This window comes from Anopheles stephensi, chromosome 3, assembly GCF_013141755.1.
Source record: "Anopheles stephensi strain Indian chromosome 3, UCI_ANSTEP_V1.0, whole genome shotgun sequence".
Lineage (NCBI taxonomy): Eukaryota > Metazoa > Arthropoda > Insecta > Diptera > Culicidae > Anopheles > Anopheles stephensi.
In genome coordinates this window covers 81,782,099-81,806,370 of record NC_050203.1, presented here as the reverse complement: position 1 = coordinate 81,806,370, position 24,272 = coordinate 81,782,099, and the positions used below count along the sequence as shown (strand labels likewise).

The following is a 24,272-nucleotide window of genomic DNA, read 5'->3' as shown; positions in this document are numbered from 1 at the left end:
CTGAGGAAAAATGCAAACGAAACACCCCATTTCTCGTGACCCGTACAGGCCAACAGAAAAAAGAACCCAGGCAAACCAACATCACCCGGCTAGGGGTTCCATAAATCATTGGTAGGCTCGCGATCGTGCAACACACCCGACGACGTGCGTGTGTGCGTTTGTGCGATGTTTTATGCTGGAAGGCAAATGATATCTTTCTCACACATTGGCGGGTGTTCCTCGTACATGCTATTTAGAGTTCTTCCTCGACAGAGTCTTATGCAATTTGTATGTTGAGCTTGGTAAAATTATATTTCTATTATTGCTTCATCTTCTCTTCCCCTTTTTTCTAGACGTGACGCACAATGCCCACCGAAGGACCAACGCTGGACGACCGCGGTCTAGCGACACTGTCGCGGTCTTCAAGGATCGACCAGTTTCTCGCCGGTAACGGTGGACCTCCGACATCCCCAACCATCCGAGGATCTTCCGGAGGTTCCGGAAGTGGAAGCGCCCGCACTCCTTCCTCCTCTTCCAGCGGGTACGAAAGTCAGCTCGCCTTCCAGCATCACATGATGGCGTCCGGGGGTGGACCACCGCCCCAGCATCATGGACGCGAAAGTTCCGCCTTCGTGCCCGTACTGCCCTCGCGAGCGCTAAGGCCCAGCCTGTATCCGGGCGTGCTGGATGGTCCGCCGGACGGGCTCTCGAAGGACGGTGTACCGAAGCGAGGTTCCAGCTACGAACTGATGGCCATGATGGCTGATAAGCGAAAGGAGCTCGCGTTGAGGGAAGCGGCCGCCGCCGCTATGCTTCTTCCCCGACCGGGAGGACCACCGGTACAGTCTCCGTCGGGGATTTACCCACCACCGGGCGCATTCCTGGGTGGACCGGGTCCATCGCCCACGTCGGCTGGTACGTTCACGTTTCCACCGGCGGGTCTGTATCCACCGGGCGTTCCACCCGGTATGCATGCGGGGCTCGATCGAAGGCTATTGCGAGCGCCGGGACGGGCTTCGCGGCCCAAGAAACAGTTCATCTGTAAGTTCTGTAACCGACAGTTCACCAAATCGTACAACCTGCTGATCCACGAGAGGACACACACGGACGAGCGGCCCTACTCGTGTGACATCTGTTTGAAGGCGTTCCGGAGGCAGGATCATCTGCGCGATCATCGGTAAGTTTCAATAAGTCTCCCTACTACTGTAGATCTCAGATATTCAAAAACCACACCCAATTCGTTCAAGCAACGTTGTTTGAGGATCAAAATTCAGGTTGCTCTTTGTTTTTAAGAGCGTTAGAGTTTGCCGACTTGATCTTCAAACTCATTCGTCAGATAGTAATAGAAAGTCCCAGTGAAGTGCAGTTAATCTTGGAGTGTCCTCAAATATGTCCTGAGCTCTCTAGTTACAGAAGCTCCAGAAGAAGTATTGGCCAAACTCCAATGCCCATTATTGTAGTTTCCAGCAAACTTCAGTTTAACTCCATCCGTTCATGTTCTCCTGAGCCTGGAACAGAGCTTACCCCAACGAGAATCTTATTTTATGATGATTTATTTACGATCGCCCCGAAACATTAATCCCGTGCCTCTTGATATGCTTGTGTCATGATACCCTCTTTTGTTCTTGCTTACTTTTTAAAGTGTTGTTTTTAATTGCGATGCTTAAGAAAGCTTTCTCACGACAGCTTCCTACCACTCCAGACCTCACGATAGATCGCGTGCTAGATCGATTGTTTATAATTGTTCCGAAACCCCTTGGCCAAACGGTTGCGTGTGCTCGTGTAAATGTCGCTGTGATTTGCGTTCCGTCAGCTCATCCTTCTCCTGCGTCGGCTGGGCATTCGCGTCGACAAGGGTTTCGCTGTGCTGTGTTTAATTTTTTCGCCACGACAAATTGCAGCCAATTGAGCGAAAGGCCCGAGCCTGCGGTTGTTCGATCGCGGTGGATGTATATTGTCCGGGCGGGCGGCGCTTTAATTGTGCGCGCCCCCGTGCGATTGCGTGCCGATTGGCTTACCGCTTGTGGTTAAGATCGTCAAACACGGAAACATCATGTTAGAGCGTGTAGCGTGTTCACTGGTACCCCGTTACAACGGTCACGAACCTGGGCCTGGGATTTATTCGATTAGACATGTGAGATGAGAAGGGTTAGGGTCGTACCGTTCAAATTAGCATTATTAATAATAAATGGTTTGTCGCTTTCTAAATTAGATTAATTTGAATGAGTAGCTGCAGATTGAAGAGAACGGTAGGATTTAATTTCGCTAATGTTGGTCTTTAGACGAGATTTTTATTCTCACACAAAATCAGCATTTAAAACGATTTTTCCCCTTTTTAAAATCAATTCCTTCTACCTTAAATCGTTTTCTTCTCACGTTCGCTTCTCGTTGCTCTTGTGCAGATAAATATTTGTGCAATTACACTGCAAGCACATATGCAAAATTTTGCTACGAAAGTAATATCGAAATGTGAATAACCGACCACCAGAACAAACATTGGCCCTCAGAAGCAACGATAACAACGAAAATGTGCAAACCGACTGCAGCCGGAACCACCGGAAGAACGGAAGCAAACAAATGCAAGCGGACGGTAGAAAACGGTTGCAATTGTTGCAATTAAACGTGGCTAAAAGGAAGAGAGCAAGTAGAAGAAAAGAAAACGCTTCGATGCGCTTCCGTAATTAACGAAGAAAAAAAGGACGAACGAAACAATTTATGCAAAAAAATAAAAGGAAAACTAAAAGTGCAACTTGCAAAGTGTATTATAAAGCAAGAAGAGAACACAAAGAAAAGGAAAAGAAAACAAGCTAAATTGATCAAACCCATGTGCAGAAAAGGGAAAACAAAAATTGGAATAAATTGTGCATGAGCACCGTTTTTTTTTTTGCGCTTCCTTTTGCTTCAGAGACGATGGCGGTTGTGCAATCGAAACCCATCACCGATCATCGTGTCACGATCGTTATCTTCCGGTACGGACGGTCCAGCAAACCCTTTTCCCTGGAACGGTGGAACCGAAAATTAGCGTAACAACAGGTGGTTTTATGGTTGCATTTGTTTTCACTTCACCTACTCCGTGTTTTAACTTCCTTTTATTACTCCCGTGCATTGAATTGCATGTCGATCGGACGGGTAGTGTTAAGCATTCGGCTCACGTTCTCACCATCGTCCATTCTAAAGGGATGAAAAGAAAATGGTGGCCTTCGGTTGAAGTGTAACGATCGATTTTGCATCGTTTCCGTTGTGGGTGAAACAGTTCCGGTTGGCCGGTAAATGGAACGAAGAAGAAAAAAACGATTCTTTTATTGGACAGAAAAGGGGAAAATTAAGTGCTCTTCTAATTTACGACGGATTTTGCACACCGCCTTCTCCATAATCCTAATTTAATTCACACTGCAACCTGCCGAAGCCCGTATCATAACCCGTTGGCAGCCGCCTTATAAATTGAAACCGACTCTCATTATCGATTGTCCATTTACCTTAAGTCCGCTCGGCGTCAACATTTCATTAAGTGTTGTCCAATTAAAGTTTACCTCCGAAGTAAAAAAATATATGCAAAAACACATGCACCTGATCGTGTCTGTTTGCATCTCAACGGGTTGGGACGGTTTGGTGTACCGTTCTGAAATATGTTTCAAAATTGCATCGGGCGGGTGCATCAACACCAAAGAGGAGAGAAAGAGCCAGCAACAGCATGCGGTTTCTGTTAGCTTTTCTGGCCAATTTTCATCATTTTCGACTTTCTCGATCCTGTGGCTTTAATTGAGTTTTGCAACGGGATATGTCCGGGTAAAACAAAACTCTCTCGCTCTCTCTCTCACCCTTACTGCGTTACTGGTCAGGATCACATCCTGCCGCTCATTAATATGCAAATGGGCAGTCGCCCCCAGGGAGGCGATGGATGGATCCATCCAGAAAGAAACTAAACAAAAACTCCAAGCACCACACGTCCGGTGCAGGATGCGCTTTCGACTGTTTTTCGCCGCATTTTGCAAGCCCCGAAAATGCACTGCTGGTCCCTTTCCAGCCAACGTACTGGGTCCAGTGTCCAGAACGTCGAAAGCGAGTTGCTTATCGGAGTTAATTTATCAAGCATTTACCGCCCTGGAAAGGAATGGAGCGAAACAACAAAGTAGGATGGAATCGAAAATCGCACCTCGACTGTGGCTCATTTTTATGTTTTCTTCTCCATTCCCTTTAGCCTTTGCAGGATACGTTTTGAAATAAACGAGAACAGTGTGGCTAAAAAATGATTCTATCAGGAGTAAGGTTTTCTTTTCCTTGCTGTCCTCGTCCACTGTTTGTTTCGCCTATAATTAATCACCTTTAACTCATACTAACCGTTATGCATCCGCTGGTTTTAATTGAGCATCGGGAAAGTATTGAGTTCCGTTAATTAAAGGAGAAATATTGCCTTCAATTAAGGGGGTTTCTTTAAAACAGTGTCGCGATAGTTTCTTTTGCTTTCACGAAAAAGTACCTTTTGATCATCGTTTTGTGCTTAAAAAACAACAAAAAGAGCTTAAAAGGTTACTCGCAAATAAAAATTGTCACACAGATTGCATACTGTCAGGCGCATTCTGCAAAGGAAGCATCCTGCTCAGTAGTAAAGTTAATCTTTTCGCCTGTAAAACATGCGTCTAATTCATGAGCTAAAGTTTTCCAGCTTATGGGTGCGAATTATAGACGGGTGACCACTTCTCTAACAGCTTTGCTATTGCCGCAGGATGGAAGCACAATTTAATATTTAGCATCTTACAGACTTCCGGAACGACTTTTTCTTAGTAATTTTCATGCAAAACTTTGTTCGTGCTCCATAAATTCAATTCGGTGCAATATTGCTGTACAGCAGTTTTTACTCTATACATACAAAAAATGCGTTACATCTTGCACTACAATATGTCTCGAAGGAAATCTTGACCATGCGAACACCACACCACAAGCTCGTGTCAGTTTCCTAGTAAAAGTTTAGTCCTTCCCCCTGTGTTTCACGGACACGAAAGCGGCAGCAAAAACTTACTTTGCGTTTACTTCTGCTGCATCATGCACCTGGCTTGCAGGGTTCCAGCTCCACAAGGAGTACAAGTTCCTAGGAGGAAATGTAAAACATGTCTAGCAAACATTAATTTGACTACTGTAAACCGTTTTTACATGGGGTTTTTGGAAAACTCGGCTGAAAGACGAAACCGGATGGCCGGAACCACGGGTGCGGGTCGATGTAAAACAGAACGGATATCGGCTTTTTAGTTATTCCTGGAAGTATTAGAGGGCACCTCAACCTACGTCTTTCGATCCGGACAGCCTTTGGAGTTGAGTTGTAGGCACACACCGACTCTGTGCCCCTGACAGAATGTTTTCCGAGAAAAGCTCATATGCTAGTTTTCGAGCTCAAGTTTAAATATTAACGTTGGGCAGGTTGTTTTTTTTCCCCCGGAAGAGGATCAACTCACACTTACCGTATAAGCATTAGCAAAAAACAACCTGAAACTGGAACTTCTACTTCAACAGCTCAGCTCCAGAGCTGGGCAATTGTTTTTTAACGCTTGATTAATTTTTTCCCAACCCAATTCGGTCCGATCGAGTCCATCCGGAGCAGACATTCCCGTTCGCTCTATGAATGTATACTGCCGGCTAGTTTCTGAAATGTAATCGAACTTTGGCCGAACCCGAATTGGCACGCCATAATCTGTTGATTCCAGAATTTGCGTTGCGAAACTTCTCTTCACCGGACGCTCAACCTACACGTCCATGGAAAAAAACGGGATTGTGGTGGGTTCACCAGAATAGCTCATGTGGCTCATGTGGACAACGGAGCAAAAAGCCCCTAAAACTTTTGCAATTTGATTCCCGTGCTAGTGCTGCACTTTGCTGATTGTTTGTTCACTGCAGTTGTGTGTTCGGTCAGGGAAACCAGGACCGATTTCCTCCCAATTTCCTTGATTTGTGAAGCAGCGTTGGTCGGTTTTTGTATCACGAAGAAAGAGAGCGAATTGAAAAAGTTAGAAGAATGCAGGACAACTTCCCGAAAGCCAGAGTCCAGAGACTCGGGCGCAAAATCGCTGTACACTCACTAACGTAAACGGCTCACGTACCGACAGCACAAGCTGTTCGGGCGCACACACACACACTGCCAGAGAAACGCCCCACGTAGAACGTGTTGCGTTTGTGTGGCAAAATAATTACATTGAATTCTTTTATAATTATACCCCACAACGAAAAACCCCCCTCAAGGTCTGTATCCACGGCGAGCCGAAAAGTTGCCCGAGGAAACCTTGGCCATCATCTTCATGGACGTGGATCTTCAGGATCGGAAAAAGCTTCCAAACCGAAAGAGCCTTGTGTAGGAATCGATTTATGCGATACGTGATGGGGATGGTTTGAAAAGCTCGACGAAGATATCGCCCGGGAGATCATTGGTCGGGGAGGTGTAAGAAAACCGCAATGCATCTGCAACCTCACGGAACCGCTTATTGATTTCTGTAGCGATAAGGCGAGCCCGAAACTCCCTCGCCTTGGTTTCTTCTTCTCTCTTCGCTGCACGCTACAGCATCCAAACACAAGAAGGTTCCTGAAGTTTTTTTTCCTTTCTACCACAAAATTATAACCCAAGCTGGCCAAGAACCCCGAGATATTCGTCAGAAATTCTCCTTGGGTCCTCCCAACTGACTGGAGCTACGGCGACTAATGGACTCGTCCCGTGTACGAGATGGGTGATGGGTGTGAATATCTCTTCTCGCCAAGATATCAGATTACTCACCGTGGCGGAAGATTTGGGAGACTTTGGGGATCTTCCTTATTGGGGCGGCCAAACTTCTGGATCACCGTCGCGGTGAAGCTTTAATCAGTTAAAGTAATATAAATCTACACCCAGCAAAAAGAGTGAGGGAGAAAGTCGGGAAAGATTTACAACCAGAACACACCGGAGCCTTCAACTTGATCTAATGCCACTCCAGTGTTTGGCCCATACATGCCCAGGTACGGGGAAAGTAGATTCCACTTTTTCTTCGAACCGCCATGTGCATAACAACCGCTGCCAAGCTAATGGAGTCCCTGAGTGCAGGTTTATTTGTTCATACTTTACGCTTCGTTCGAAGGGTTGTTTACTTACTACACAACTTCGCCTCCGTTATTTTGCGTTATGCGAGCAAAGGAAGGCGACCGAAACAACCGACGAGTGAAAAGGATGTGTAAGCTGCTTCATCTTTGTTCGCTTTTATCTCTCGCTACGAATACAACTTCACAATCCTTGAAGTTCACATTCCATTCCCCGGGTTGGGCCCGGTGGGTTGTGTATCCCGCGCTTCCCAACTAGCTCTAATCGAGCTCTTACGGATGCAAATTTTATTCCACCGTTTGGAGCCCCGCCGGTGCCCAGCGAAGAGAAGGAAGAGTGCTGAGAGCTGTTTTTAAAAATCTGTTTCCAAGGGTTCGGTAGTAACAGTTTGGCAGCGACCAGGAAGCCACTGCCATTACGTACAGGTTTCGAGCGAGAGAGCTTCTACTGCTTTCAATTGGCAATGCTCCAGCGAATCGTACCTTGGTTGTCATGGTGACGGACTTGTTTTGCATGTGTCCCACGCCATGTCTTGTCCTCCTGATGAGTGTCCACCTGGCTGTTTTTATTCCTACATCCAAGTCAAACAGTCCCTGTTCCAGTTTTGTTTCTTGCTGCTCTCCATTTTATTGTTTTCCTAAACGCGTCACTTTCAACACTTGGTAATATTGCGATGGGTGAGAACCGGGAAGGCGCGAATGAATGCAGAAGCGAGACCGCAAGCTTTTACCCATTAAAATTCAATAGATCATTAGAAAACAATAACATAAACGGTTCGGTTTGAGGGTTTTTTTCGGTGCTTCTCGATAAGCGAACTCTTCTTCTTCAGCTTCGGCATTCGAAGAGCTCGGTAGGAAGGCTCTCACCGGCAAGTCTTCAAGTAGGTGGTTTTTTCTCCCTCCTAATGCTGCAGAAGGCCTATGACAAAGTTACGAGAGCTACCAACAAAACTTCGAGATCGATCGGCATCTTCGAGATCTTCGTTTCTTTTTCCTCGAGTGATGTGAGGACCACTAATATACGAAAGCCTCCCTGTATCTGGAGAAAAAAGGTACCGAGCGTTCCCCATCGTTCATTTGATTTGCATAGGATCATGCTCGTACGGGTGAAAGGAAAAAGTGGCCTCGCAAGAAACGAATTTTTAATAGCTTCTCAAACCTGGGCTGCCTTTCCTCCCTTCTTGGCGAGGTACTTGGGAGCCGCCGGAGGAGTCCGAACTTTGCAGGGTGTAGCGAAGTTGCTTCGTAGTTTTTTATCTCGCTTCTCTTGCTTCCTCAACTTCTGCTGCCTGCGCTCAGCTCACTAAGCTTTACACAGCCCTTGGCAAAACGTGAAGAACGCGAAACCGCAAGATGTCGCTGGACGGATGAATAGGTTCGATTTGAATAATTTATTCATCGCCCATCACCATCCTGTCGCACCAGAAGCACACACACACACACACACGCAGGAATGTGTGAATACACTCACAGTCTTCAAGCCGTTGGACTGTGGCGGCCACAAGGACCACTGGAGGAAGCTGATTTCAAAATGGTGATAAAATAATCACCACCGAACTTCCTACCCATTTGCGAAAGTTTTAAAATAAGTGATATGTCGGCCTGCCCTGGTATATCTAAAAAGCCGTAGAGCAAACCTTAAGACAGCTCTGGTTCGCCTTTATTATACGAGAGGGTGCTCGAGTGCAGGCTTCGCGGTATCACACCAAGCGTTTGTGTTTGGCATAATCCACATCCTTGCCGCATCGGTATGGGGCAAAATTAAAGAGAAATAACATTAATTAGTGTTATGTTGCTATATTTAACACATTCCACCCGGCCGCACGTCCACAATCAGCTCCTCGATACCGGCCAGAAACAGGAAATGTAAAGTGCTCTGAACCACTGAATGGATGAACGCGTTTCCTAGCCGTTGCGACAGTTTAACGCGACCAAGAATCGGTAATGGCCAGGGCAGGTTCCTCTCTACCTTTTTTGTTGGGCGACATTCTTGAATGAATTCTACAACCGGTCCCTCTAGTAAGAACCCGCGCCGAGGCGCTGTGAAGATGAAGTGTTTCGTTTGTCTTTTTGCTCATTATACAACGCCCAGGTTTTTGGTGTCAGGCGTATGAGAGGGGCCCGTTTCGTTTGGACTTGAGCCGCACTAAATGGAAATTTTGGAATGCCATAAAGGGATTTTGAGACCTTCCGGTGACAAGGAGAAATATATAGACAACTCTCGTGGTCCATTAATAGGTGCTTCTTTCGGGGACGCTTGTCTATACGAAGAACAACCAAACTGACATAAGTCCTCAATTAAGTTTTCCTGATGCCATAGGCCTGCACAAACTTGATGACTAGTAATCCTGATCCACACAATGCATACTCAATACAACGACAAAGTAAATGCAGCGAAGCAAAATGCCACAAAAGCGAACCCGAAGCCGACTGATCGATTGCATACAAGAGCAAAAAGACCTTGCAAGACAAAGTTTCACCAAAGTGAAAACAAAAACGCGATCACGGGCTTCATTTTTCTGATTTACTGCCGGCCGAGCGGCTTGCGGTCGACGGGTGATGATAATTATTTTACTTGTGCTCATTTTTCCCCCGCTTCCTTTCAATGCTCCTTAGCTGTTATAAGGCGTTCATATCGAAGCGTTCATTCAGTTCCTGTCATTCATTTTCATGACACCGCAGCTTCATAACTGTGGCAGGGTGCTCGGCGGAATGCAATCTTATCATTATGTCGCCAATGTGCAGCTATAAATCTCGCGTTGCCCAATCAGCTGCTTCCTTACACGGACGCTCAAGAATTATAATTATCGGAAACCACTTCCAACCCAAGATAGTTGGCGTAATGACGGACCTGTCGATCGATTCCCACTGCTCGGTGCATTCAACTGGACGAAGGATAACAGTGGAAGCCTCTCACAAAGATAACGCTACCCGTCCCGATGTCCATTAGCGTGGTTGCAATGTCGCTCGACGAAAGTCGCCTGATCGTGTCATTGATTAATGCATCTCCAATCCAACGGGTTCCATCATTACACCTCAGGGCCCAGCTCGACCGTTTGTGTCAGAAGTCGTGCAAACGCGCACGTCACCTTGCGGTGCTACCATTTTTTCTCGGACGCTAACATTGTAGTCGACCGGACAACTGGCTACCGTCGATGTCGGGCTCGTTCCGCTCGATTACCTTGGCATGATTAAGCAGCGACACCGAGGGTAGGTGCACGATGAGCTCGCCGACTTTTAATTCGAACCCACTCTCTCGAATGGGAGTCTGGGAAGCAAAGGAAAGCAAAACGGAAGGGCCAGAAACAAAATGATGAGATCCTGGTGGGAAAGAGGACATTTCATTTCGGATGCCACGATTGAAGCGCAATGATCGAAACCCATTGTGCAAGAGACTGAAATGAGTTTCGGGTGTAACCATTTATCAAAACCTTCACACTGACCAACACCACGAAAGAGGTACCGAAGCGCGAGGAACCACTCTCCGAAAGCCTTGGTGACAGTGACAGATGGAACCACTGAGCTCGGGTTTTTTTTTGTCCCTCTTTACTTTTTCGAATGAGGACAACACCGACGTCTAATAAATGATACGCGCGAGGTACGTGATCGTCCAGCATGATACTGGACCGTCTCAATGTAAGCGATGCGCTAATTGATATTGGAGCAACATCGCTTGTCGGGAGGAAATGATAGGAATTCGCGAACAAAAAAAGCTGAGCTGTTTGCGATACTCTCTCTCGCACACGTACGTTGTCCATATCATTAGCGTCCATTAAGGGGAACATGGTCACTGTCGGTCACCAAAAATTGACTTGCAGTTTCTGAGCTACTCGGGAAGCCTCTCGCCGAAGGATGCATTTTTTGAAGTCATATTTATAGTGTCCTCAGGAAATTCGCTTCTTCACACGGACAATCGGCCGGCACTTGATGCGGTTGCGGTTGGATGTTTGTGTCACGGGTGAAATTATGTCCCATTAATAGAATGCCCTGACATGTGGAAAAAAACGACACACGAGACACGAGCGTCGTGATGGGCTGACCTCATCATCTCCATCGACTTCAGAGAAGTTGGGCAAAAAAAAAACAACCCGAGCTGCGGTTTGATGAATGCTGATCACTGTTGTCGTATCGATCGGAACTCCACGATAATAGAACAGCGTATGAAGCGAGAACACAAATCTGACATGGAGCATCGAAAGGCATTGCATAATGCCTGCGGGTGTGCAACAGGCCGGATTGGACGTCGCGCCTCCTCGGCAGCGTGCTTTGGGCTGTGGTCGTTCATCATCTTTCGCATCGCAACATCAATCGTACCACACCGCACCGGATCATCAATCGTCCGTGTAACCGCACGCAGACATCCTGTGGAGAGGATAATTATGCACACCGGAACGGCCCGCGGGTGACTTGGACCCTCTCTTGGAGCCTTGAGGTGGAGGTGGCTGGAGAGCAAAAATTGCAACAAAACCGATAATTACCTGGTACCAAACGTCATGCAGAACTCCCAGCTTTTGGCTCAAGTTTTGGAATTCGTCCCCGTCAATACGGTGGTGGAGTAATGGCTAATTTCATGCACCTAATGATTAAATGCATCCTTTGCGTCAAAAGGTTCATTTCTTTCTCCCCTATTTTTCCTCTCCAAAAATGTGTCTTCGTACAGACGGCGGGGAATAAAAAGTTGCAAAAACCTTAAAAATCACCCGCGAAAGGTGCGTCCATGGACGAGTTCTGAGATTTTCTCCCATTCTTCCCGCTGTGGTTCGTGGTGATTAATTTCAAAATTTCATCCCATCAGTTCCCTGGTCTGAGTGAGGGATTTTTTTTCCCCAGCCAATCGTTACCAACAAACCCACAACAGCCTTCAGGGAAAGGGAAGAAAATTGGACCACGCCAATGTCTCGGTGCCGTTCGCGGTATGAACCCGGTAATTACTAAGGCTCCACCATCACCAACAGCCCATCATGGAACGCGTGGAACTTCGCCAACTCATTGTGCGCTCGCTCCGCAACCCTTGGCTGAAGCTGTGGTCGAGGCTTTTTGGCACCATTTGTCTTCCCGGAGCGCGGTGGAGATCGATCGAGGTCAAAAAATCGGCCATAGAATCAGTGCTCAACCATGACTGTCGGCCGTTTCTCGTCCATTAGCTGCAAAAATGTTTCGGCCCCGTACGATGTGTATGTGTGTTACGGGCGGCGGCCACGCATTCCTACGCTAGGTGGCTAGACACAACAGTAACACCGAGCTCATTAGAAATCAATTACCAATTCTCAACAGTTCACACTTTACGTTACAGGCCCCCTGATTGTGAGTAATTGTTGGACGACTCCGTAGGGGACCTCAGTAGTGGTACGCCAGGTCTTGTCTATCAGTAAGTGGCTCTCCGAAAAAAAAAAAAACAAATCCCCGCCAACTTGAGCTTATTACGCGCTACATTCTCGCATCATCATCATCATCATCCAGTAGAACATAAAAAAGTCGCCTTACTTCTTTTTCCAACCCCAAAAAACCAATCAGCAGTAAAATATGGTCTTAAGTTACCTGTCAGAAATCCGCTGAATCGAAAAAAAAAAATTGTCATAAAAAAGGGTCACCCGGCAAAAGCGCCGCTCGCAAAACTCTCGTCGATGTCGATAAATTTATATCGCTTATTCTTTAAAGTGCAATAAAATATTTTGCCTAACGAAACTCCATCAAAAGCTGTTGATCTCGTTCAAAATCGACGTGCGCGATATAAAAGCCGGAGGTGCGCTGGTCACCAGCGGGCGGCGCAGAAACCACAAAATGCAATCAAAGTCAGAACGCTCGTCTGCGCCGGGTCCAGAGACCAGACAGCGCGCGAAATGCATCTTTTATTAGCTCACCATAATCCTGTTCCTCGTCCAGATCCTTCCGGGGTCTGTGTGAACCAAAGTCCTTCTCGCCTATATCCGCAGGCACTGTAGGCATAATTTTAGATTCCACTCTATTTCGTGAAGCCTGTTCTTCATCCCATGCTCCCCTAATTTATGTGGTTTTGAGGGTTTTGGGTTTTTTTTTTTGTTGCTTTCCTTCTCCCTATGTTCACCCCAATGTCAGACTGTCCTTGAGACAGGTCCTAAACGGATTGATCCTAGCTGATTATACATCAAAACCGACCTGCGTTCGGACCGCATCATAAACCGCACTCACGGATCGACGTTCGTAAATCATTTCACACGGATAGCTCCATCCGTCGAGCGGTCTCGCGTGAGTTCAAGAATTCCCCACGGGCTTACGACACTCATACACGAAATTCTACATCTCCTTCATAATTGGTAACATCGCTTTGGCACCTAGCGATTCAAACAAATTTCTGCGAAAGCCCAAAGCAATATCTCAAGTCACACATTTTACGGCATCAGGATAGCGGAGGGATTTTTTGTGCAAAAATAATTGCTTTGCTAGACAAGACTTCGACGCGGATCTGGAAGCGAATTATGGTGACACTAGCGTGCGAAGTGCATCCATGCAATAAAGTAGAAGGTTTCGAGCAAGAAAAATACACACACACACATCCGCACCATATATAGCTACTTTGAATTGTGTGTTGGAAAGGTTTGAATGGGTTTCGTGGCCAGTCAATGCACTTAGCCAGATGCAATCGCCACGACACCATTAGCAAAGTCATTTAAGGTGGCGAATCTCCAAAGTATCTCAAAGAAACGAACCCCTTTCTGAGCGTTGGTTTTTTTTTCGTCGTCTCGAAAGCCAATGAAGCGAGCGATGAAAAAAAAACCCCGTTGAAGTTTGATATAAAATATAGCCTGCCAGCGGCTCGTATCGCTTAATTATGCTAATTACCAGCCGCGAAAGATGTCGGCTGATATTGGCCGGCCGGGGTTCGCAAAACGGCGGCGGATCGAATGGTGTGCAAATGAGGTTTGGGTCATCGTCGGGTGGGTTTTTTTTTTCTCTTCCCCCTAAGCACAGGCAGCACTCTGCAGGGAGGACTCTCTGCTGGTTGGTGCTTAAACGATTCGATTATTTATTTTGTTTTTGGCCTGCTATTAGTGGAGGAGGAAGGAAGGCGACTGGCTAGGCCCAGATTGGCAGATGGCAGATTAATGGAGCTTCCAGACCAAAAACCGGTGTGACGCAACTAATCAATTCGATCGATCCATCGGTCCGATATCCAGATGACCCTTTCGCAGTTTTGCTTTCGCTTCCAAGCCACTGATCAGTGAAGTTGCCTATCTGATGGGCTGACACTTTGGAGGATAACCTTTTTTTTTTTGCTTAATGGTTTAATGCGTTCAGAAGTGACGCCCGAAATCTTGGCTAGGCGGGCTATCCTCTGAGTGGGAAGTTCTAAGGTGAGACTCCATTTTTGGGAAACTTTAGCTCAGGAAACACAGATTTGAAAAGATTTGTCTTTCCGGAACGAACTGTCCACCTGGTCCACCAAGACCTCCTCGAAGATGACCGATCCCCAAGACGCACTCGTACGCGAACGCGGCGCAATATTTGAACTTGGCGGTCTTGACGCTTTAATCTTCAACCGGACCCGGCATCGTCGTCGTCGTTTTTTGTTGTTGTTGTCATCGTTAAAGTAAACACGCGGTGCCGTTTCGAGTACGTTCGTCTGACGTGCGTATGTGTGTTTGTCTGCCATCCATCAACTCGACCTCCAACTCGCGGTGGCTTATAAGGGTACTTCTCCGGCTCTCTCGCGCGTGTGTGGTGTGTTTAAAGCTGTATTAAATAATTCCCTTTCCTGACACAGATAGATAGAGGCTCACTTGATGTGTGTGACAGGAGTGTTTGAAGCTAACAAGGGATTTCGATTTAAAAAGGTAAAAACAATGACACAGTTCCCCTCAGACCACATCTTCCCTGCGCTGGGTCTCCCGGCCCCGCTAGCTTGAGACGGCAGCAAGTGCATCACCGTCGAGGTGCATCGCAGTTGGAGAGCGCGAGATTAAGCTGAAGTGTTGACCGCGGCCCAATATTGACCAACTCAACTTACCGATGTTGACTTCGTTTGTTCAGCCTCAGGAAAGCAGGATGTGGAAAATCAATTAATATTCAATTCCCAAACCCATTATATTTTAACTCTTTGTTCCTTCGCCTTGATGCTCAATTCCTCAACAACACAAAAATCCCCCCGTGTCGGGGAAATCGTTTGTGTGGCTGAACTGTTTGCAGATGATTTCAATTGCAAACAGACGCAGGCTCAATGACGCGCGGCCTCAAACCTGGTCGCCGGTCTCGGGCTGTGTAATTTCTTCTGAAGACACGAAAAGCTACTCACTTACCACCCAAGTTGAGGCGGCAGAAGAGCTGCGACTATCCAAAGGCCACATAAGGCACACACGCATCACCACATCTCCGCTTGTTTAAATGACGCACAAGTCACACGCGTCACTTCAACGAACAGCGATCCTCTTTTATGTTGCCCCAAAACCCATTTAGACTACAAAGTTTCAGCCCGTTTTTCGGAAAATTCCTGCCCAGCTAACGGTGGAAGCATAAAATATAATCCTTTTCGCTTTTTTACACGCTCGCAAATCGGAAGTGGAAAATTGTGGCTTAAGCCGCCCGAGCCCGAGAACCGATAGGGATTTCATTTTATGATTTTTTCTTTTATTACGTCCAACCAACAAGCGTCCATCACCGTTCGTAGTGCAGCGAGCGGTTAAAGAGTGCCAACACTTTGGGGAATCATTTTACGCTTCAGGATCTGGGCTCCGCCGTTTTCCCGAGGCTTTGTTTTGTATCCGAACATTCCGTGAGGACGCTTTATGAGACGCTTTTAATCAGCTTATGCAGCGGGTGGATCGATCGATTGATTGAACGTTCAGTTCAAAGGTTGGACGCCGTGGTTTGTGTGTCGGTGAAAATTTGATAAATTTCAATCACCTCAGCAATGTTGATGGTGTAAGGTATTTTGCTGGTCCTTAGAATTGTTGGGCGGTGAAAGAGGTTGTGGAGTTTTAATTTACAATCACTTACATTGTGGAATTTGTGAAGTGAAATCTCATTAAAATTCAAATTAACTTGAGGAATGCTTAAGCATCAATATTGGATGATTTCATACATTTCATTAACTTAATTTAATTTTGAGTATATTTTATGAACATTAAAAGGATATTTGAAACAAAAATCTGAGTCTGAGAAACAAAAATCACACTGCTAAGGCTGTTAAGAATCCATGGATGATTATGTATTACGTTTTGCATACCTTACGGCGATAAGTTATTTCAATTTTTGATCTTCCGTGGCACTAAAATCGCCAAAGGTGTTGGTCTGCCTTTTTGACTTTCTCTGACTTGATTTTACTCGTAGCTAGATAATCAGTCCCACGTACCGATTTGATCAAGCCAGATTTGATCCCCGGTCCCGCCTCGCGATATCCTCGGCCACTGGACATAGAGAATTTTTAATACATTATTTACATAGAATAGAGTCTTGGGAACCATTCAAAATGACATTTTTTCATAAACTAACTGAGGGCTAAAATATGATATTTGTATCACTAATTGCCTACCTTACGGCGTCCTCCATTGTAAAATATCGTACCTTCACCCCGATAAGCTTTTCCAATCAATCCTTTCTACGTTTTCTTCTCGCTTCTGGTTAAACCGTTGCCTTTTTTCTTGGAACGCACTTTCCAACCCCTCATGAATATCAACCCCGTCGACATCCGGTCGCTCTGCCACGTTTCCTTGAAGACTCATCTGCCATCGTCATCTTGGGGCCGTTGCCGTCGTCTTCGCTGCTTCGATGGTCGATAAAGATAACACACGCCAAACGAAACCAGTTTCTTGCTTGGCTTGCTAGCCTGGATGCTACTCCACTACTTTTGCCATCCCGAACTGGTTTCCTGGTTGTTTTTTCCCCCTCTCTAGAACGTTTTCCTTCCCAGCTTTGCTTCCCGGTCTTGGGCACTCCTTGGGTTTTTGGGATCACCAGTTCAGTTCTATCCCCGATCTTATCAACCTTCCGTTTGAGTTGCTTTGAGCAAAAAAAGGCAATTAATCGGTGGATGAGAGCAAGCGAGAGCGAGAGAGAGGGACAGGATTTCTTTTGCTACGTTTGCCACCAACTACAACTATTCGCTCGGGTGGAGTTTACGTAGGGGTGGATCGTATTGAACACTCTGATGCGATTAATATTTCTTCCACCCCGTTGAGCTTCGATTGAGCTTACATTGTACCGAGCGGCGGCTCGGAGTTAAATATGAGTGGATGATGCTAATGCTCCCGTTCGAGTAGCGCTTCTTATTGAATATCCCCCTTTTTAAGCCAGACATTACGGCTGATTGCACACGATACGATACCCCCCCGGTTTGGTACTTTGTTGCAATTTGATGGCAGCACACCGATTAACGGTTTGTAGGTTTTCCGCTTTCGGAAGCTTGAGTAATCGCTAGATAGATACAAGCTTGCTTGACAAATCGAGTCTTACCTGGTGGGCTGGCAGTATTTAATTACAATTATAGCTTCCTCGCAGGCGCTTGTCATGCAGGCGTCTGCTGCAGTAGTCGTTCGGGTTGCGTGACATTAATCGCTCCTGTGGGGACTGGAGTGCCATTTTTCAATGTCAAAAACTTATTGAAAAAGTTCACAATAATGAAAAGATCGAATCGAACGATAAATCCAGCAAGGATTAACATCAAACCCCTTTTAGACCTTTCATTTTACCTACTAAAGGGCTTTTAGTTCGTCAGTTCTGCATGTAGCTGCGATACGATTAAAACTCATTCATACGGGTAGCTTTAATCGTTTTCCAACCACCACAGGATCAACCATTTGCGTTGATCCCATTAAAAAAAATTCCCCGCTGTCCTGGAAGTGGATAGCAATTCGTTGCCACTTGCACACCGCGCCGTGTGCTGGCAATTTTCCAATGTCCATCCAACGGGTTTCCCGCGAAAAACGGCTCTCCCCGGAAGCAGAGTGCAAAGTTGCAAACAGTGCTCGGCCCGATTTCCTGAGCTTGTTTAATATATGCTCGAGCGAGCAAAAACAGGTGCACACATTGCGATACATGTTGTCCACGCTGATGTCCAATCGACCAGAAGCCAAACATGGCGTTTCGTGCTTGAGTTTCGTCGGGGGCTTGTTTTTATGGTTTTTGGAAGTGGGAAATTAAATTGAAACTGGGAAAATAAATTATGGTCCCTGTAAAGCTGATGCATTAATGATTGACACTCACTTGTTTGATAAAATTTCACCATTGGCCCTGTTTTTTTCGGCTGTTTGAGTCCCTCCTCGAGGACTAATCCAGTGAGAGAGTAGCATTCCAATATATCGATCTCTATGCGAAACCACCCATAAGCTGTCAGCAATTACCAGGATCAGGACCAGGAGCTGGACTTTGCATTTGGAAAGCTACATGAATAATTACACAACTCCCATTAGTCGATCACATTCTGAGCAGCTTTCAGTTCATGCCCTACTAATGAAGCGGCAATCGCATGCAAATTCGTGGAAAATTCTATCCCATGTCCGTGTGTGTGTTTTTGCATTGAAGGGTTCAGGAGAACCTTTTACACTCGTAAAATTTGTGACGGAGATCGCATTCGTCAGAAAATCTCACCACGTAAATAAGGCACGAATAATAAGTTTTGGTTATGTTTTTAATTGGATCAAAACACAAGCTCTAGACCACAGGTGCACCATTCGAGGGTTTCTCTTCACGCTAACTCAACACGAATTTGTATTATTTAATTTTATGCTTCACTGCACTCGTCACAACAACCCAATCGGAGTCACCTTTTGCTAACATTCAGACATGTGTTTGACCCGGGAAAAACAAGGAACCCGTTCGGAAAATGCGAAAACCACAAAACCGCCTGCAACGTAGGCAATCCGTCCACCAATGCAGCACTTTCCGCTGAAAATTGCCGTCCATTCCATCAAAAACCCATTCCGGGTTGGGTTTTGGGCATGTAAAATTTAAATCCAAAATTCCTGGAACCAAGCCCCAAAAATGCATTAAACTAGTGATGGTGATGCTGCACAGGTTCACAGGCTTTTGTGCGAGTGCCTCTTGCTGCGTGGCACAACGTCATCGTGTCATGCAGTACAAGTCGGATGCGTGTTGTTTAAATCTATTCTCCGAATTGCTTACGGGACGCGGTTCTCAACACGGTTCTTTGTTGGTGGTCTCTACCCGCCGGGACAATCCATCAACGGGTGTGAGATGTCAGCGGGAATGCTACCACCGGCTAATTTAGCTACTAAGTAATGATTCTCGCTCACTGTCAGACGAGGGCTCAAGGTTTACAACAACGAGGAAACTCATTCTCATTTCGGGAAAATGGATTATCCCGAGATCTTCGTTGCAGCGTTGCAGCGAGTTGACATTTATTTTATGACCTTCCGGGTGAGAAGCTTCTAGTGGTGGCGAAGAATTCTGGCGAATCTCTGCCTGAACCTCGCAAGATGACGCTGATTATGGTGTGTTATTATCATAATTTCTAAATCATCCGCTCCAAAGTCGAGCTCCCTGGCACATGAAATACGATGAGACCATAGGCTGCCCTTCCCTTAACGAGACAGTCTGGGAACGTCCAGTTGGTCCAAAAAATGAATACAGCAACAAAAAAAAAACGGCACAGTGTAAAAGTATCGAAAAGTTGCCACGGCCCGTCGTTGGGGACTGTGTGCTTCTGCCGTAAATTACCCAATAAATTATGCCTTCCACGGTGTGCTAGTTTGGCAAACTGCGCAGTACGATGTTGCGGAAGTGGCTTTATGCATCCTCGGTCGGGTAAAGGCTGTCTTTTGGGTAGCTAAATTACCACTGTCACCATTCGTCACGGGTGTACGGTGTAGACAGGGCTCAGTAGAGACTACAAAGTGATTTTTCGCCACATCAGACAAGTTGAGGACTCTCGCGCGAGGACTCGCTTTGAAGACTTTGTAAGATGATTTATTTCCTGCCAACTGCAACAATGTAGCTGCTCAGGTCCTGGAAGCATCCAAGGCAACTGGGCGATCCCAGCAACTTCACGGGTGCAATTCAAATCGATACATCGCGCCACGCGCCACTAACGCACGAGTCAATACTCTGGCAGAAAGCATCAATATTTGCTATTCATTAATTCAATATCGATGTGACGCCATCCGCCTCATTCCTTCCTTCCCACCCCGTTCGATTCTCTTATCGGATCCGGATACTGCCGGCGCTGAGTTCGCTGAGTTTTGCAATGGAACCATGTACCATGCACTTCAAACGCTACGCCAGTTCTCGAGACCATCGCTAGCTCGAAACCAAGACAACAAGCCGCTCCAGTCTACCGAACCAGTCAACCGTATCACGCAATCTTTTTGCCATCATTTGCCTTCCCTTCGGTGCCTTGCCGGTGCTTGTGAGGTTTATGGAGGGATGTGGAATCAATCCTTTCGAATTGGATTCTCGCTCGCTCCCCACTGATAGGCAAGGCAGCAAAACATCTGGGAGGTACCACGGAAGAAGAAAAAAGAACATGCCGATCTCGTGATTGTTTTTCCATTCCGCTTCACGGAAAACTCCAGCCAAACGTTTCTTCTTCCACTTTCACAGTCGACTACACAGGCTGCTGTTGGCGGTACAACCGTTACTCACCATAACCATCACTACCTCCCGAAAAGGAAGGACACTGGAGGGAAGGGGTGGAAGATGTGGGAGGGCTCGGGTTCGTGTTTCGATAGCATTTAGTGCAAGCAACACAACCGCAGCAGCAGTCATGAGAAAACAAAAACCACCATCTTGTGGGGGCATTGCCGTTCGCCGTTGACTGCCGCTGACATGAGGCTAGGTCCCAAGATCTTCTTGGAGCGCTTACTGACTGTCGGCAGTCGGCAGAGGAAAGCCGAGCAGATAAAGTCAGCTACTTTCTTCGATCCACGGTTGGAGGGAAAATGAACCCGTATCGAAAATGGTTCTTGTAATCGAATCGAGTTCGATATGCCCGCGGGGTGTAACAGTCGTATACATTTCATTTACCAGAACGAGCTCTTCGGTGCCGAGGATATCTTGCTGCCGAGATCGGTGGAAGTCGTTCAAGACCGGGATGATTGAATTGGTGACGACATGCGACATCATTTCGTCGTGAGAGGAAGTTGTTTCACCAGTAAGAATTTGATGAATGCAAAACAGAATAACAGTTAGGTCCTCCATTGCGCGGTGGCGTTAGAAATGTTGTAGAGCTTCTTGATAGAAATCGAGTTATTGAGCTATTTTCGTCAAAAAGTGTGATTATTGAAGAATATAAATGTATCCCCGTAAGCCCTTGCGTTTCTCAAGCAAGGTTCAATATCCCCAAAATCGTATCACCTTTCAATGGCGCAAGACACTACGGTCTGAAGAACCGCTCACAATAGGCACAAATGTTCGACGCACTCTCCAAAAACACACACACTCAAAAGCCTTCAATGTCTCGAGGTCACCCAAATTCGACCCCGTTCGTAACCTGACCTGTTACCGGTTCCTAATGGCCCCTCTCTTCCTCTCTCTCTGCCTCTCCACAGATACATCCACTCGAAGGAAAAGCCATTCAAATGCACCGAATGTGGCAAAGGTTTCTGCCAGTCGCGGACGCTCGCCGTACACAAGATCCTGCACATGGAGGAATCGCCCCACAAGTGTCCGGTGTGCAACCGGAGCTTCAATCAGCGCTCGAACCTGAAGACGCACCTGCTCACCCACACGGACCACAAGCCGTACGAGTGCAACTCGTGCGGGAAAGTCTTCCGCCGGAACTGTGACCTACGACGCCACGCCCTGACGCACACCGTGGGCGATGTGCCGTCGGAAGCGCTCGATGTCGGGGTGGACGACGGTGGCCATCAGCTGAGCGGCGATGAGGATGAGACAGTGCTGGAGGTAGACTCACCGGTACACTCGCCGGCGGGACGGCATCGTTCCGTATCGCCACCGCTCGACATGCCTGTATCGGCCGAGCTGGACGATGACGATCGGGAAGAGGACGAACGGCGACCGGAGCTGGAAGCACGCCGCGCGCGTCACGACGACGAAGAGGACGAGGACGACGAGGAGGAGGAAGATGATTTGATCAGTGTGGCAGGACACCCGGAACCCGATCCTACTCCGGTCGTACAGTGCCATCACGAACGGCCGATGGGTTCCAAGAGTCCGTACACGATGCGCCCACAGTACGATCACGGAAGTCGATCGTCGATGTCTTCCCAATCGTCTCAGCATTCCAACTCGATGCATCCCACCGGACACGGGGAGGACTCGCGCGATAGTGGACCACTCTCGATGCCGCACCCATCCACACACGCACCGGACGTGTTCGTGCCGATGCTGCATGTACGGCGTGACCTTCACCACAAGATGGGATTGATTGGACGTGCCTCCGCCACCATCACCAGTGGAGCAAGTGGAGGACTTATGGATCATGGAGGTGCGTTCCTCAGTCACATTCCACTCCGCAAACGTGCTATGGGTCCCGACGGAGAACCGCATCCGATCATGAGCCGTAGTCTTCATATGCATCCTGGTGGTCGGGGACATCATAAGACCCTTCTGCCTGAGGAGGTCCACTCGGGACCGCCGGACTCGCCCCATCGCGAACCGATGCCACTGATATCGCCCTCAGTGCCGTCTGCCTCACCGGTACTACTCTCACCTCATCTTCCACCTCAGAGTCTTGCTCTTCCACCACCACCTCCTCCCCCAGCAGCACCCAGCTCGATGGCCGTTCCGATCAATCTGGCGAACCTGTCGAACTTGCCCGTAGTATTGCCTCCATCCGCCACCTCAACGAGTTCATTATCGAGCGGTGGACCTGGTAGCAGTTCAGCAGCATCTCCTCACCATCACCATCCGAGTGTAGTTCCACCACAACCGACTGCATCCTCCAACACACCGAAAGGAGGTCCCTCGTTAACGTCCGCTCCTCCAGCAGGTACGAGTACAGCAGCACAGGTAGTGGTGGCACCGCCACCACCTCAACCACAACCACGCAAGACAGGCTTCAGCATAGAGGACATCATGCGCCGCTAGCCCATGTAGAGATGTGCCCAGGTGACAAACAGTACAAAAACAAGGCGAGTGGAATAGGTATGCATCTCTTTTAGAATAGATCCAGCAATGAGGGTTCTCGGCACCAAGTGTTCGAGCTCGACGTTTTTCTTCCCCATTTGCAGTAGTACACTCGGGACAGTACTTGTCCAATTTAATGCTGATAGGTTTTAGAGTAGGTCTAAGAATTCTAAGCTAAGCTAAGAGAGGTTATGCCAACAGTGCCTTTTCACACGATGATCTACAACGGCTCGCAGGCGTGTAGGTCAGTGAGCGAGCCAAACGGTGTGGTATCATCGTTGTTTTACTTCCAGTAAGAGATAAGCAGCGTTAGCATAGGGACGTACTGTAATTCGATAGTTAAGCTAGCATTCCCATCTGTAAAGGTGCAGTATCGCACTTATGAACCCAGTTCCGAGGATTAGGTAGCTAGTGATCAGATTCGGTAGAGTGAGAGTCCGGGGATTAATCACGTGGCCAACGTCGAGCCTGTAAATGGCAGCTGTATTAGTGATATATTACGAGGTAAGTTCAGGTAGTGGCTCCATAGGTGTGGAGGTGTAGATTTCAGTTTGCTGACCTGCCCGGTCCGGTCGGTTTACACAGGTTCGTTTAAGTATGCATTTAACGCTTCCTTGTCACAAACACACTCATCCCACAGCTCTTACGAGAGCTGTGTTGTGTCTGTGTTGTGTAGGAGCGGTTCTAGAGATAAAAAGAGGGATAGAGAGTGAAAAAGTGCTAAGAATATGTCAGGAACTGTCAACTGTAGAAAGGAATATTTTTTATTTTGATGCAACCTCCATATATATAAGATATTTTGTGATTCGCTCAAACATTCTCGATGTATGCTTGACTCGATGTGTGCTCCGTTGAGAGCATTCGTTAGGGATTAGGAGTTTCGGGCTTTTCGCCACTGTTAAAAGAGTCCACAAATCGTACAATCATTTTCATTAAATGTATTATGTTCTTTTCAATGTATTGAAGCGATCGAAATAAAGTAAAGAAAGCTGATTTTTCAGAAGGTAACACACACACGCTGTTGCTCATCGACTCTCTAATGCACCTTGGAAAGAAAATTATCCGTCCGTCCTGGGATATTGGGTCTGCGTCGTCGTTGGTCCACTTTGGCGTTGCATGGGGGCTTTTCGGGCCCCAGCACTAATGGATTAGAACGGAACCATTTCATTAGAGCTATTGTTGTGAGAATCATCATACGTTCTTGGTGTGGCCGTCCGATAATGATG

At 47.1% G+C, this 24,272-nt stretch overlaps 1 protein-coding gene across 1 annotated transcript in view; it reads left to right on the top strand.

Moving 5' to 3' along the window:
* The window catches only part of LOC118513629 (protein bowel), a 43,216-nt gene extending 19,156 nt beyond the window's left edge, over positions 1-24,060 (top strand). Inside the window, exons 2-3 of the mRNA XM_036059693.1 lie at positions 333-1,156; positions 21,507-24,060. Of these exons, the coding sequence (XP_035915586.1) occupies positions 345-1,156; positions 21,507-23,007 (2,313 nt within the window). The 5' untranslated portion in view covers positions 333-344 and the 3' untranslated portion in view covers positions 23,008-24,060. The remainder of the gene's footprint in view (positions 1-332; positions 1,157-21,506) is intronic.
* Positions 24,061-24,272: the final 212 nt, after the last annotated feature.